Consider the following 14,508-nt stretch of genomic DNA (forward strand, 5'->3'; position numbering starts at 1 on the left):
AGATCTTGTTACAGATGGTTGTGATCCACCATGTCCTTGCTGGGAATTGAACTTAGGACCTCTGGAAGAGCAGTCAGTGCTCTTAATCACTGAGCCATCTCTCCAGCCCAAGAAATGCATTTTTTTGAGCGGGGCATGATGATACACAACTATAATACTAGAACCAGGGACACCAAAATAGGATGCTTATGAGCTCAGGGCTGTACTGGGTAACATAATAAGACATGGTCTCAAAAAACAAACAAACAAGAAGTCTACTTTCTTCCCACAAAACTTGTACAGAAATAACCATTTGATATTGAAGGAAGCTTTGACCTGGAGAGCTAAGTTCATCCTCCCCAAGTTTATCCTCACACTCCTAGGGTCATCCCCCATCACCCCAAGCTGTCACCACATACTCTAAACTCTTGGATATGCCTCAGGTAGTCTGTTTCTCCCAGGGCATAGCCTTGTCCACCTTTTTAATCTAAAGAACTACCACTCATTTTCAGTGGTACGACAAACACCACCTCCCTCTGGCACGAAGGGTCTCTTCCCTCCCCACTCCATCATCCTTATCAGGAAGCCTGTTAGTGTTGTAGCATGTACGACACTGAGGGCAAACTGCACCGTGAGCATCAGAAAGACAGTATCTCATCGCATCCTTCTTGGCAAGCCTAGTTTACGCCAGTGTTGGTCAGCTAACCATTGTCAATCATCAGGGTGTATTAGTTTTTCATTATATGAATTAACCTCTCACTGCTGTCAAGATTTGTGTGTACCATCTCGTGTGTCTGTGTGTGTGTTCACTATATGCAGACCTATGCAAGATGACCACAGCAGATTAAAACAGGTTTGGAAACCATGAGGGCCCAAGGCAGTTTGGTTTGAGAAACTCAATATCCTCCAATTTCCCTCTTCACTGAGAAATGATAGACATAACTTCAAGACACTGTCTTCAGAGTTGGTCCAGAAACCTCCCATAGACGTCTTTTTATAACTCCAGAGCAGATAGCTTGACAGCAGCTCAAGCATTGGCTGGAAATCCTACGCTCAGATACCACTCATGCTAACATGTTTAGAGTTCTCCGCTAGCACGGGGTCTCACAAACCATGCCTCTGTGTTTTGCAGGTAGCACTTCTGGTTGCAAATGAATTTTGGGAACAAGGAGATCTGGAAAGAACAGTGCTGCAGCAGCAACCAATTGTAAAGACCCCTTCACCACTGTGTTACCCATTAGAAACCCCCCCCTAACCCGTGGAAAACACCTTAAAAGGATTCACTTCTCTTTCTAGCCTATGATGGACAGAAGCAAAAAGGACGAACTCCCAAAACTTCAAGTGGGATTTATTGATTTTGTTTGTACTTTCGTATATAAGGTATGTAAACAAATTATTTGAATGAAGTGTATAATCATTTCATTGAGAAGTTTTCTTTCCAACTAACATTAGCGTGATCTGGGTGTGGTGGTACACACCTGCAATCCCAGCACTCAGGAGGCAGGGGGCTAAGATTTCAAACTCACCTTGGACTACATGCTAAGTTTCAGGCCAGCCTGGGATATATCACAAGACCTTATCTAATAAATAAATTAAAACTAACCAATGTAAAAAAAAAAGTTACTAAGGAAGAAAGCCATTGGGTCATTCCGCCCCGAGTAGTCTGCGCACTCACGTTTATTTATTCAGAGTGGAATAAAATGTACAAGAACTCACATGTGAGCCATGCACAGACCTACTTGACAGACACAAAGAGCACCCACCTTTCCCAAGCTTCAGAAGCAGACAGGCTCACCCCAGCAGCTCCCAACACTGCCCAGCTCACAGCTTCTCTTCTACTCCAGAACACTACTGAAAGTCAACTGTCTGATTAACCAGTCTCCTCCATCTCCACTTCTTCTGCAGGAGTTCTCTCGGTTTCACGGAGAGATCACACCCATGCTGAACGGCCTTCAGAATAACAGGGTGGAATGGAAATCCCTGGCGGAGGAGTACGAGGCGAAGGTGAGGGTGACTGAAGAGGAGGCGGGAAAGCAGGAAGAAGGAGCAGCCTCAGATGGAAAAGGTTAGCTGGATTCAGCGTTTGCTATGTATGGGGGTGGGGGCGGGCAGGGCAGGGGGGGGTCACCTGACAGAAACACAGACCTTATGTACTAACAGGAAGCTGCCTTGCTGGTGCAGGCAGGTAAGGGAAGACGTTTATGGTTTTCAGGGTTATTTTGCTGCCCAGACAAGGTCTTTCGCATAATTCTGGGTGGAGGGGACTGGTCCACGTACAGCAGGGGCTACAACTGGGCACTAGCACCCCTCTCGAAGGTGGCCCTAGGGCTTCTCAATAAAACATAGGGCCAGGAGTCAGGAATAGCCAAGAACATAGTGCTCACTATGAAACGCTGGGCAACTTGTCTGGAAGTCTGGAAACTCTCTCTAGGTTATACACGGGGATTTTACAGATTTACATTTTAAGGAAGTCCTACAGGTAAAGTTAAAGTTGGCCAACCACTTGGGGAGGCTTGAAGAAAACCCCAGTGTTTGTTTGTCTCCCAGATAGCTTCACATGGTGCTACCGACTCTGGCTTGAAATTGCAACTCCTGCAGTCACCTATCGGGTTTATCATTGTTTTCAGAAAGCATGTTAAAGTGCTTACAATGGATGAACTATTAGTTGTTCAACTGAATGTTCATATTCATAGTGGGATGCTGGGCTCAATGGCAGAATCTATTCTAGCATGTCCAAAACCCCTCTTTTGGATTCCCAGCATTTCAGAAAGCAGAATGCTGATTAGATGGTGGTGGTGGGTTGCTCCTGTGTGTGTGTGTGTGTGTGTGTGTGTGTGTGTGTGTGTGTGTGTGTGGTCACTGGCCTGGAGCTTACCTATTCAGCAAAGCTGGCTGGCTAGTCTCATGTATCTACCTGTCTCTACCTCACATCCCTGACACCTGAGTACTGGAGCTACAAGCATCTACCACCATGCTCAGCTTTTTTACATGGATTCTGGGTTCTCAAATTTGGGTCCCTGTGCCTGAGTGGCAAGCCCTTTTCCTACTGAGCCTGAGACATTAATGTCTGTCTGCAAAGGTTAGCACCATACGCTTTGTAAGCAATTCCTATTGGCAAACAATCTGTGCAGGAGACCTTGAAAGAAGATGCTTTTATACAAGTGTACTGCTTGGTCAGATTTACTGTTCATTGGGTGTGGAGAAACCAAAGTTATGGATGTCCCTCAACAGAATAAAGGCAGGGCTTTCTGATCCCCCTGGGCCCACTCATTAAAGCGTTCATGGGTGTTCATGGGTGTGTGTTCTCACTGCTTTGTGTCCTTGGGGAAAGGCAGGGCCTTCTCTCCAAGCTCTTAACCTCTGAAGTGAGAGCTGGGCATTAAGCAACCAATACAGAACCCAATGGTGAGTCTTGGCATGTGCATGGGTTATGTACTAGGAAGGCTCCCCTGAAAAGGGAGGGTGTCTGTGCTAAGGTTCGAAGACACCAAGTCCCAACTCATGGAAAGGAGCAGAGGTGGGTGAAGAAACAAATAGAATATGTAAAATAGCTACTGACGTGGGAATAAGCTCGGTATAGCAGATTAACTGAAAAGTATGTCCATGTGTAGTCAAGAGAGGACAGAAACCCAAGTACCAGATGAAGTTGGGAGTGTAGGTGGCTGGCCATCAGCACTCAGACTGCAGCCAGCTGCCGTTACAGTCAATGAGGGATTCGTGCAAGGAGGTCTGACTTACACCCCAGGAACACATGAGAAGTGATTTTGACTAATGTTACATTGTCTTACACATGAGAATGTGAGTCCATAAGGAGAAAATTTTTTAGGAAAAGGAAATTTGATGATACTGACACCTCTTTCCAGTGACTCCTGATGCTCACTTAGTAAGTTTATTGCAGGTGGGCCTTCATTCTTTAATACAGTATTTTTATCAGTTCTTTGAGAATTTCACCCATGGATACCATTTACTTTGACTATTTTTGATTCCAACCTCTCCCCCAACCCCTCCCAGATGGTACACATTTGGATACATTTATTTCTAATTTTTGTCTATTACTTGGAGAATTCATTGGGAATTAAGACCATTGTGCTCTCCGAAGGCTTCAGGTTCTGTGCCTGTGGCTCAGATTCCAGCTTGTTTAATCTCATGGAGACAGACACTGAGATGGTGACTGGGTAACTGCTAATCAAATTTACCTTTATTTTGTTTTTGAGACAGAGTCTCACTATGAATCCATGGCTAGCCAGACAGAACTCATGGAGATCTGCCTGGCTCTGCCTTCTGAGTGCTGGGATTACAGGTGTGTCCACACCTGTTGGTTTTGTTGTTGTTGTTGTTGTTGTTTGAGACAAGGTCTCATAATGTAGCCTTGACTGTCCTGGAATCCACTATTGCCTCAAGCTCACCAAGATCCACCAGCCTCTGCCTCCCAAGGGCTGGGATGAGACATGTGTCACCACACCTGGCTCTTGAATTTTATTTTTCAAAATTTCCCCAATTTATGTGTATGAGGCATACCTTGTCTGCATGTATATGTGCACCAGGTGTGTGCCTGGTGCACTCAGAGGTCAGAAGAGGGCATCAGATCCCTTGGAACTGGAGTTACAGATGGTTGTGAGCCATCATGTTGGTTCTGAGAATGAAGCTGGAATCCTCAGCAAGAGAGCTTGCTCTAAACTGCTGGGCCATCTCTCCAGCCCCATGAGTTTGATGTTTAAGTGAGCCAATTGTGAATAAACAATTGGTTTTAAACAGTCAAACCTTATTATATATCTGACACAAATACCATGGGGATGTAAGAATACAAGCACTGTACCACACTGACTCCTGATGATTTTTCTGGTCTTTCACTAGCTGTCACAGATGTAGGAGGCAGCGCCGAAGACAAAAAGTCCAAAACGTGCTTAATGTTATAATCTAACTGGTCTATATTTCAAGTATCATCTTAGTTTCCACGAAAAAACAAACAAACAAACAAATCCAAAAGAACCTCCTTGATTGAATTCTGTCCAGTGACCATGAAGTGACAGAAGAGAAAGAGCCCCAGAGACTCTGCCATGTGACTACCCACAGATTATCTATTGCTGACCTGGAAACCCTGTGGGCTAAATAAAGTTCAGTAAAAACAAAACGTGACAAAAACAATGGATTTTATGAGTCTGTTTTAAATTTAAGAAAGAAATGCTATCTTGAAATGAGTCACAAGTTTTATATATTGTATTTATTAAGAGTAGTTCATATGTATGTGTCTGAGTCTATGTGACATGTGTGCCAGTGCTGGTGAAGGCCAGAAGAGGGCTTCAGGTCCCCAGGAACTTGAGTTACAGGTAACTGAGCAGTCTGACGTGGGTTCTGGGATCCCAAGGAGGACAGCAAGTGCTCATGACTCCTGAGCCATCTCTCAGCCTGAGGGACTAGTATAAAATACATCACTAATTATACTCATTTGCTAAAGCTGCTGTAACAAGTACCACATGCCAGGCGGCTTAGACCACAGCTATTTATTTCCTCATAACTACTGGGCTGGAACCTGGAAGTTTGAGACTAGTGTGCTGGCATGCTTGGTTTTAAGTGAGGCCCCTTGTTCTTTAGAAGGCCGTTTACCCTGGGTTGTCACACAGGCATCTCTGTGTCCCTTGCTTATAAGGACACCAGCTCTATGGATTAGGGCTCACGCCTGAAACTTCATTTCAGCCATAGTTACCTCTCCGAGGACCTTATCTTCAACATGCTGTACTGAGGTTAGGATTCTACAATATAATTGGTGAAGGGAAGGGTCTCAGCCTGTAACACTCATACTTGTGATCCATACCTCTACTTTCTAAACTAAAAGTCATTCATCAGCATGTTCAGAGAAGATACAGGATAGAATGAGCCATGCATATAATTATAGTATGAGAAACAAAGAAAAAAAACCAATGTCAGAAGAAATCCACATATTCTCTCCTCTCTATTTTTCTCCTTTAATAATGACACAATGACCAAAATATTTTTAGCTGTTTATTTTTCCCTATGTTTTCTCCCTTTCAAACTCTAAAAATAAATTATTTTGTTATGTACAACTAAGAATACTTTTAACATACATGATTACTCTTATTGAAAGAATTTTGGTAAGACACCACTGGATAATTTTATAGTTAGTTCTGTTAATAAATATTCAGAATTAAGTATTTAATTGAACAAAAATTTATTATCAAAAGAAGTCTAGAAAGACCAGTTAAGATTATTTTTGGAGCCCGGCGTGGTGGCACACGCCTTTAATCCCAGTACTTGGGAGGCAGAGGCAGGCAGATTTCTGAGATCGAGGCCAGCCTGGTCTACAAAGTGAGTTCCAGGACAGTCAGGGTTATACAGAGAAACGCTGTCTCAAAAAACAAAAACAAACAAACAAAAAGATTACTTTTGGGCACTTCTGCTCAAATACCTGACCCAAGAGGGACCAGTCCTGAGCCCTCAGGACACAGGAACAGAGGAGCAGCCTGGGACAGGATTCTTCTGGTTTACATCTATGCCTGGAGATGACCCTGTGCCACAGTTCTCCATACTCAAATCCCACAGGGAGAGAACTGGTCTCCCAGGAGTGCTGACACAGAGTCTTGTAGGAGGGACAAGCCACAGCCAGAGACAGCAAAACCAGCTAACACCAAAGACAACCAGATGGCAAGAGGCAAAGGAAAGAACATAAGCAACAGAAACCAAGGCTACTTGGCCCCTTCAGAATCCAGTTCTCCCACCACAGTGAGCCCTGGATACCCCAAAACCCCAGAAAAGCAAGATTCTGATTTAAAATCACATCTCATGATGATGATAGAGGACTTTAAATAGGACATAAATAACTCCCTTAAAGAAAGACAGGAGAACACAGGTAAACAGACTGAAGCACTTAAAGAGGAAACACAAAAATCCCTTAAAGAATTACAGAAAAACACAATAAGACAGGTGAAGGAAATGAACAAAACCATCCAGGATCTAAAAATGGAAATAGAAACAATAAAGAATTCACAAAGGGAGATAACTCTGTGCTGCAGATGAACCTCAATTGGGTCCTCGATCCACAGGAAAGCTCAGGTTCCGGTTACAGGCGGAGCAAGGAGTTGTCGAAGATGACAAGCAGACAAAGACACAAGGGAGTGTGTATCTTAATGTATTTTTTCAACACAAGACTTTTTGTTTGGTTGGTTGGTTGGTTGGCTGGTTTTTTGAAACAGGGTTTCTCTGTGTAGCCCTGGCTGTCCTAGAACTCACTTTGTAACACCAGACTTTTAATACAGAAGAAAAACATTTTGGGTAGGTGGAGTCACGTGGCTTGTGTCCTTTCCTTTGTGTCTGCCACTTCCTCACGGCCTTCACTAGGCCTGGGTTCCCATGCTGACTCTCGGTGGTCAGTTCAGTACCACTCTATGCTCTGCAGGAACCTGGACCAGGACTATTCAACCAACCTCGGAGGCAGTGCAGGTGCCACACATCTCTCTGCACAGCCAGTGTGGCAATGTACCCTCTCTGGTGTTCAAAGTAATCAAGAATCAAGTTTTTTGTCTTGAAGCTCTATGGCGAGGCTGATCTAGAAATGTTCTCTGTAAATTCCTGTTTATCAGGGATCTGGGCTTAGGCAGTTTGGGGTAAGTAGAGATTACTACGGTCATGGAATATGAACTTGGGTTTGAAATCTCTGATACCAATGCAGAACAGTTAATGTATTTACTAATGTAAACTGAAGGTTACATGTAAGTGAGAGGATGGACATGATAACACACCAGTGCCCTTTCCTCCCTGAGAGAGGCCTCAGCTAACTCTGGTGAGCATCTGGAAGTAAGGATATACTGTGGCATCATGGCTGGCTGCTAATAACTGTTACAATTGAATTTAAATTGCCTGAGAGCTCTGCCTTTGAAAATGAATTATTATAAAGCAAACAAACCAATAAGATTTAGTTTTAAACAGACAAGAAATAAGTACCACCTGTTTTGCTTTTACAAGTTTCTCATGTTAGGACATAAAGACCACGAGGGAGTTTTTGCCAGGTTTGCTCCGAACTCCATCTGGGCATCTACAGCAGTGCCTGGCAGAGGGTAGGTACTCAGTTGATAAGAATGAATGACACTCCCAGTGTTTTCCATAATAGGAAACAGCTATGAGAAGCTACCATCTGGTGAAGGGATGCATGCACACCGCCTTGTCCTATTACTTCATTTAAGGCTCTCCTGGAGTCACTGCTATTTCAGCTACCAAGTAAGAAACTATTCCTTTAGTTTTATGTGATCTTTTTTCTTAACTCCAAAATATCAATCAGCTTAAGTAACTTCTCCTCCCTTAGTTATTAGCAATTGAATTGAGGCAAGTGTTGTGTCTGATGAAGGTCTCTTAAGCACTAGGCAGTCAGGATGCAGTCAGGAGACGTATGTGTAATCTAAAAGTAGAACCCCACAGCCTCCTGATCAAGGGCCTGGCGACCATCACTGACTTAACTGAGCCATAGCATGAAGCAGCTATAGAGTTGATGTCTAACATTACCTTAGACTTGCAAAGACTCCTTAAAATCACTCCCATTATTGGCCACTGTGCTAGTTCACTGGGATTTTATATAATTATCTAAATTCATACATGAACTTGGTATCATAAACTGTACTGTCAATCTAAAATATATTATTCTATTATAAATGGTGTGTACTCTTCCCAGTTACCATTTAATTTTGTAGAAATCTATTTTCTGATAACCACTGAATGATCAACATATTTCATTTTAAGAATGCTTAGCTATAGAAATTCCACTATTATACAAATTCCAACTTTGATGTTGGATGTTTCAGATAATTTCCCTGAAATCAAGATTTCTTTTTACTCAGAATAAGTACTAATATAAAGGAACAACACCTTCAAGCAATAAGGAGACTTTTACACAATATTTAACACTGGTACACTGGCACTAATTTTACTACTTTCTGATAGTTCAGAAAGGATTGTAGAATGACTTCCAAAATAGCTCCTTCAAAGCAGTGCTCAGCATAGCGGCTCATGCACGCCAGAAGCCTGGTAAAAACTCACAGAGTAAGTTAATAACAATTATTTAATGAAAGGAAAAACTCTGACATCTTAGAATAAGACACTAAATAATTTATTTACAGCTCAATGCCAGTCACTTCATTTCAAATGACACTTGAAACAAGTTTATCATAAACTGGAGAGCTAGAGCCAAAACCAGGTTCTAGATAAGCAGCCGAGAAGCCACGCAAGTGCAGGAGGAAATGTCTGAAATGCCCCGTGCTGCTGAAGGATCTATCCCAGTGGCTGTCCAGACTCAACAGCATGGACACACTCAGCGAGTGTCTGTACATTTCCTCACCAAGGAATAAGGTTCTCTCTCCCAGCTCACAGAAACAAATCCTGAAAATAATCATCAAATTCTTCTTCCCTATTAAAAAAAAGTACAAATATTGATTATAATCAAGAGTACTCAATAAAAATTAAATTAAAAAATCAGTAGAGTAAAAAATTAAGTGATATATGAAACTAATAAAACTATTTTCATCTAGAATATTAGCTATCACGCTGTATACCCGTGTGCTTTCATAATTCAAATAATTCGTAGTCTCTAAACAATCCTAACTATGCTCAAAATGGTTAAAATTGGAACACTTCACATCCTGGTACCTCTCTCAAAACCCCTCAGTTTTCTTTGAAGTACTTTGTGAAAGACCACTGCTTCTCTTTGCTTTTCTGGTTGACTTTATACCTTCTCTGTTCACTACTTCAAATTACAATCTGCTTAAGAAATGCCTGAAACAGAAACTATGTCTAAAAAAACCAACCACGTCTTACTCCCAGGAATGTGAGGACATCTGTTCAGGTCACGGTGCTTCATTAGTCTGAGAACAGTGGCTACGTATTTATAGTTAATAGAGGTTACATCTAAAGAAGAGCAGGCTTTGAGGAGACGCTACATTCAGTATAACCTGTGAGACACAGTGAGAAGTAAGGAACGCTGAATACGTTAGTGTTTGCAGTCAGCCTCAAGCAGCCAGCAGCTCAGGCTTGGGAGTCAAGGGCGGCAGAGAACAAGTGCACCAGGTCATCTGTGGGTGGCAGGCTGAGACGGCTGCTGGCAAGGCATCCTTACACCTGTGTAAATCTTCGAGGGGCTCCTCAGCATGGGTTATGAGAATCCTAACACCATGGGACTGGCTGTCCTAGATGCAACTGAGCAGTCGTCTCAGAAAGAATCCAAGCAAGAACAGAGGGCTGTCTGTTAAAAGTGAACACACTGGCTATTTGCATCCCCAAACAATGACTGGCAATAAACTTTCATCTAACCAGGATAGGGAGACTTTGGCACTAAATAAACATTCACAGCATTAAATATTTTCATTAGCTGCTATCAAGGACAGCAGAACCCACTGCCTCCTAAGCTGATGACGGAATGGAGCAGCTACAAATCGGCACTTACTGTGACTTCTCATCTGTCTCTGGCAGCGGACCCTTCCAGAGCTCAGAGTCTGAAGCACTGTCTTCCTCATCGGAGTTCCCTGCTCATTTACAAGGAAATGTTGTCATTGTTTCAGCATAACACATTTTGAATCATTTACCAGTGCAATTAAATTAACCGCGAGTTTAACAGTAATTTAGCTTCAACTTCTATGATTCCACAAAGTTTTATTCCTCAAGATACGATAAATTTTTAAAATTAAACAATATGAAAAATACCAGAGCCTCAGCAAAAAAGAACATTCAACTAATGTCTAATGAACAACTCCACCATGTTACACTAAAGTAGCAGCTGATTTAATTATTTCCTTGGCCATACAACAGAAATGAAATGAAGATTTTTGTAAAGAACATATATGTATTAGGACCTATACTCAAGAACAGCTCCTGTAGGCTAAGGGTTTTCCTTGGAGAGGAGTCACTTACTAATGTAATTACATCATGGAATAGTTAGTTCATCTACCTGATACTATATTATCCAATATTGAATAAATTTTAGTTGAGCATTATATGATTCATGTGAGGTCTATTTTGTTATATTTTTAAAATAGGAATATATTATCTTTACTGATTTTAGAGGTAATACATACTGTCACTGTCTCTAAAGCAATTTGGAAATGTTTAAAGTCCTAAGGAAAAGTTACCCCAAGCCACAGGTAAGACAATCACTTTTTAAGTGTGGTTGGCCTTTAAAAAGGTATCAAATATACCTATTTAAATTAATTGGATTATACCTTGCGTAATGTTGTAACTATAAAGGATTTGAGATAGCATAGACAGTTCTCCTTAACAACACATATAAATACGTCCAAGTTTTTATAATGAGATTTTTTTTTCTAGGATTTACTTTTGTTTTTAATGATGCATATGTATGCACTGGTGTTTGAAGAAGGCTGAGGTGTCAGATCTCCCAATGAAGATGCTTGGGACTGAACTTGGATCCTCTCCAAGACCAATATGTGCTTTAACCACAGAACCATCTAACAAGCCCCATGAAAACTTTAAACAAACAAACAAACAAAACAAAAACAGTTATATGGAATTTGATTAAGCGATTGTTAGTTTCTGATTGGTGGGGATTTAGGCTGTATTCCCATTTTTATTTTTATTGGGGGTGAGGGTGGATGGGGAGCAGTCTGGTGATTAAACCCAGGATCTTAAATGGCAAGAGCTCCACAGTGGGTGGGCACACAGTCCAGCCAAGCTGTTTTCTTGGTGGACAGTGTGCATTTCTGCCCATGTTTATCTGAGGGGCTTATCTATTCCAAATAAAATATCAAATTCCAAAAGCAGCATCACGGGCCACCACCCGTGTTCTAGCCCAGTTACAGGGTCAGGTTTTCCTCCAGAAGAAAGGCTACAGTTTCCATTCTTCCAAACAATGTCTGAGAAGGCCTCTTCTCAGAATAAGTTTTTCTAGTTAAAGTAATAAGCATTATTTTTACAAAATGTCTGACTCTTTCAAATATAACAGCATCTTACACAGAAGCTTAGCTCTTGATGTGCTCATCCTAATACACTGCTCTTTACAAACCTTAACTGACACAACGTCCATAGGATTAGAAGAAAAGATTGTACATCAAGAATGACGTAATAAGAGCTAATTCCCTTGTAGTGTTACCACTAGAGTTCTGACTTAACTCAGATTTGGCTTGCCAGTACAGAACGTCCCTCAGTTCAGCACAGGACAAAAATAAAGCCGCATTGATTTGCCACGGTGGTTCTAGCCTTTTACCTGCTGGACTCTGATCCTTTGAATCAATGTGTATGCCTGAACTTTGATCCTAACTGAACCTGTTGTGGCACCAACTTTAACAAATAGCAGGGGGAGGGTGCTGTCTAATGAGCTATGTACACATGATGATGAAACTATAAAGTCTTGGAGGAGAATTCCTGCTCTGTGACAGCCTTCACCACAGTTCCCAGTGTCCTGAACTGATAACCCAAGAAAGAATAAAATCTTCCACTTGCTGAGATAAAGAAGAGAAAACCCAGTTATGCCTCCTAATAAAGTTCTCTGTATGGCATTACTGTCCAGATATCAGAGAACAGAACCTACATGGCTTTTAAAGCCAAGCAGCTGATTGTAAATCCTTACACTGCAAACAGCTCTGGTGTTCACTCTGTTCCCTCCTAAGAATACTTTCAACAAGTCGGCATTTCTACACTAATTTCCTTTGTATGAGTGTATTTGTCTGTGTGTGGTATGCATAAGTATAGTGTGTGCATGAAGACATGGAGGACAAAGGTCAACTTCTAGTGTTGTTCCTTGGGTACTGTCCACAGAAGGGGTCTTTCACTGGCCTTGAACTCAGTAAACAGGTGAGGCTGCCTGACACAAACCCAGATATCTGCCTGTCTCTGCCTTCCCAGCCCTAGGACTGAAAATATGTGCAACTATACCTGGACCATTTATCATACACTTATTTTTATATATGTGCATGCAGGGGTGCACATGCAGGACACAGTATGGAGGCTAGACAAGAAGCTATGGAAGTCAGTTCTGTTCTATCCCACTCCCTCAGGGGTTCAGGGATTAAGCTGTCAAGTTTGGTGGCAAGCACCTTCACTCACTGAGCTGACCTTGACCCAGTTTTTAAAGTGGGCTCTGAGGACTCAATTCAGTATCTCTTGCTTTCATGGAAGCACTGTACCAAATGGACTATTGCCCCAGCCCAGCAGCACATCAATTTTCTAATCCCAGATAATGCAATTTTACTTTTAAAAAGTTAAATCATCTTAAAAGAAATCCCTCTGACAGAGTATCCATTGGAAAAGTGGCCAAATTACCTCAGAGAATCAAATCTATAGGAATAGACTAAATGATCTGTAAAGTTCTTTCCACTCTCTGAGTCTAAAACTTCCTGATTCCCTGAAGGCAAGAGTCACTACAGTTACAACTACAACCATCTGCCAGGGGTGAGAAAGAGTACCACCAAGGAATGACAGGTAGAGTGGTCTATACACGACAGTCTTACAGCCTCACTGTCAAGTCTGCAGTAATTATGAGCAAGAATTAATTCTTTTCTTCTCTTCACATTTATGTTGGTGATGTAATGCGAACATGCTACAATGAGTGTGTGCAGGTCAGAGGACATGTGAGTCCCAAGGGTTAAATTGGGTCATCACGCTTGGCAGCAACAGCCTGTGTCTGCTGAGCCATGGCCTGTTGCTCTACTGGTCTCTGTGGGTCTGCTCATCCAACTCTGCCTGTGCAATGAACCCAGCCACTGTGATACTTGTGATAACAGTAGCATCCACTCTATCTCCTCAGACACAGTTCACTTCCATTTGTCAGAGAATTCCAAGGGACAGTTTTCCTTAAATTGAGGACAAAATGTGTTTTCAGGCTCTTCTTATCTACAGACTCCATGAACCAATCAACAAAATGACATCGCCCATTGAGTAACGGCCTCCAAACATCTCCAAGTTTTATGTCTTCATTCTCACACTCGCCTCCTTGTATCCTTCACCTTTCTCCAAACTAAACATTGATAGTTCACCAACATTCTTCCCATGGCACAATTTCAGTTCTTGTAACATACTGGCTGCTCTGTGTCTGATTTGCTTCAGCCTTCAAAGCTCTCCTCAGTGTGTGGTACTTAATGCTTCGGGTTTTCCCAAATGCTTGCAATTTGTGGATATGGTAACTAAAAACTCATTCAACTGAAGAATGGTAAATGTCTCTAATAACCATAATAAATGGTCAGATATTAACTTTTGATCTGATCAATTCAGAGAGCAAATACAGACTGTTTGATGTCTGGCAGTCTTCTTTTTGCTGGCATTGCAACAGAGCTACAGGTTATCAAGGACTTCCTTTGTGCGAGACAGACTTTTTGTATATATTTTCTCTTTTGACAATAATTCAATAAAGCTGACCTGGCCTGTTTATACCCATTCTACAAAAGAAGCAAGACATGGACCAATCATTAAGACGGATCTATCTATCTTATCTATCTTATCTATCTTATCTATCTATCTATCTATCTATCTATCTATCTATCTATCTATCTATCTATCTATCTATCTATCTCATTACAATATAAG

The 14,508-nt window shown here is 41.7% G+C and overlaps 2 protein-coding genes across 7 annotated transcripts in view; one reads left to right on the forward strand and one right to left on the reverse strand.

The window, feature by feature from the left end:
• The window catches only part of Pde6c (phosphodiesterase 6C), a 55,159-nt gene extending 50,038 nt beyond the window's left edge, over positions 1-5,121 (forward strand). Inside the window, exons 19-22 of one of the 3 annotated variants that reach the window (XM_021202873.1) lie at positions 1,112-1,186; positions 1,276-1,359; positions 1,885-2,044; positions 4,834-5,121. In XM_021202873.1, coding sequence (XP_021058532.1) covers positions 1,112-1,186; positions 1,276-1,359; positions 1,885-2,044; positions 4,834-4,895 — 381 coding nt within the window. In that variant the 3' untranslated portion in view covers positions 4,896-5,121. The remainder of the gene's footprint in view (positions 1-1,111; positions 1,187-1,275; positions 1,360-1,884; positions 2,045-4,833) is intronic. The other 2 variants (XM_021202877.1, XM_021202878.1) reach the window with 2 other exon arrangements.
• A 3,948-nt stretch (positions 5,122-9,069) lies between these two features.
• LOC110329052 (protein FRA10AC1 homolog) overlaps positions 9,070-14,508 on the reverse strand; it is a 75,833-nt gene continuing 70,394 nt past the window's right edge. For 3 of the 4 annotated variants that reach the window (XM_029540596.1, XM_029540591.1, XM_029540606.1), the window contains 2 exons: positions 10,421-10,502; positions 9,091-9,388 (listed from right to left, as the gene is read on the reverse strand). In XM_029540596.1, coding sequence (XP_029396456.1) covers positions 9,346-9,388; positions 10,421-10,502 — 125 coding nt within the window. In that variant the 3' untranslated portion in view covers positions 9,091-9,345. Of the gene's footprint in view, positions 9,389-10,420; positions 10,503-14,508 lie in introns of all 4 variants that reach the window. The other variant, XM_021208606.2, reaches the window with a different exon arrangement.

The sequence above is a fragment of the Mus pahari genome, chromosome 1 (genome assembly GCF_900095145.1).
Source record: "Mus pahari chromosome 1, PAHARI_EIJ_v1.1, whole genome shotgun sequence".
Lineage (NCBI taxonomy): Eukaryota > Metazoa > Chordata > Mammalia > Rodentia > Muridae > Mus > Mus pahari.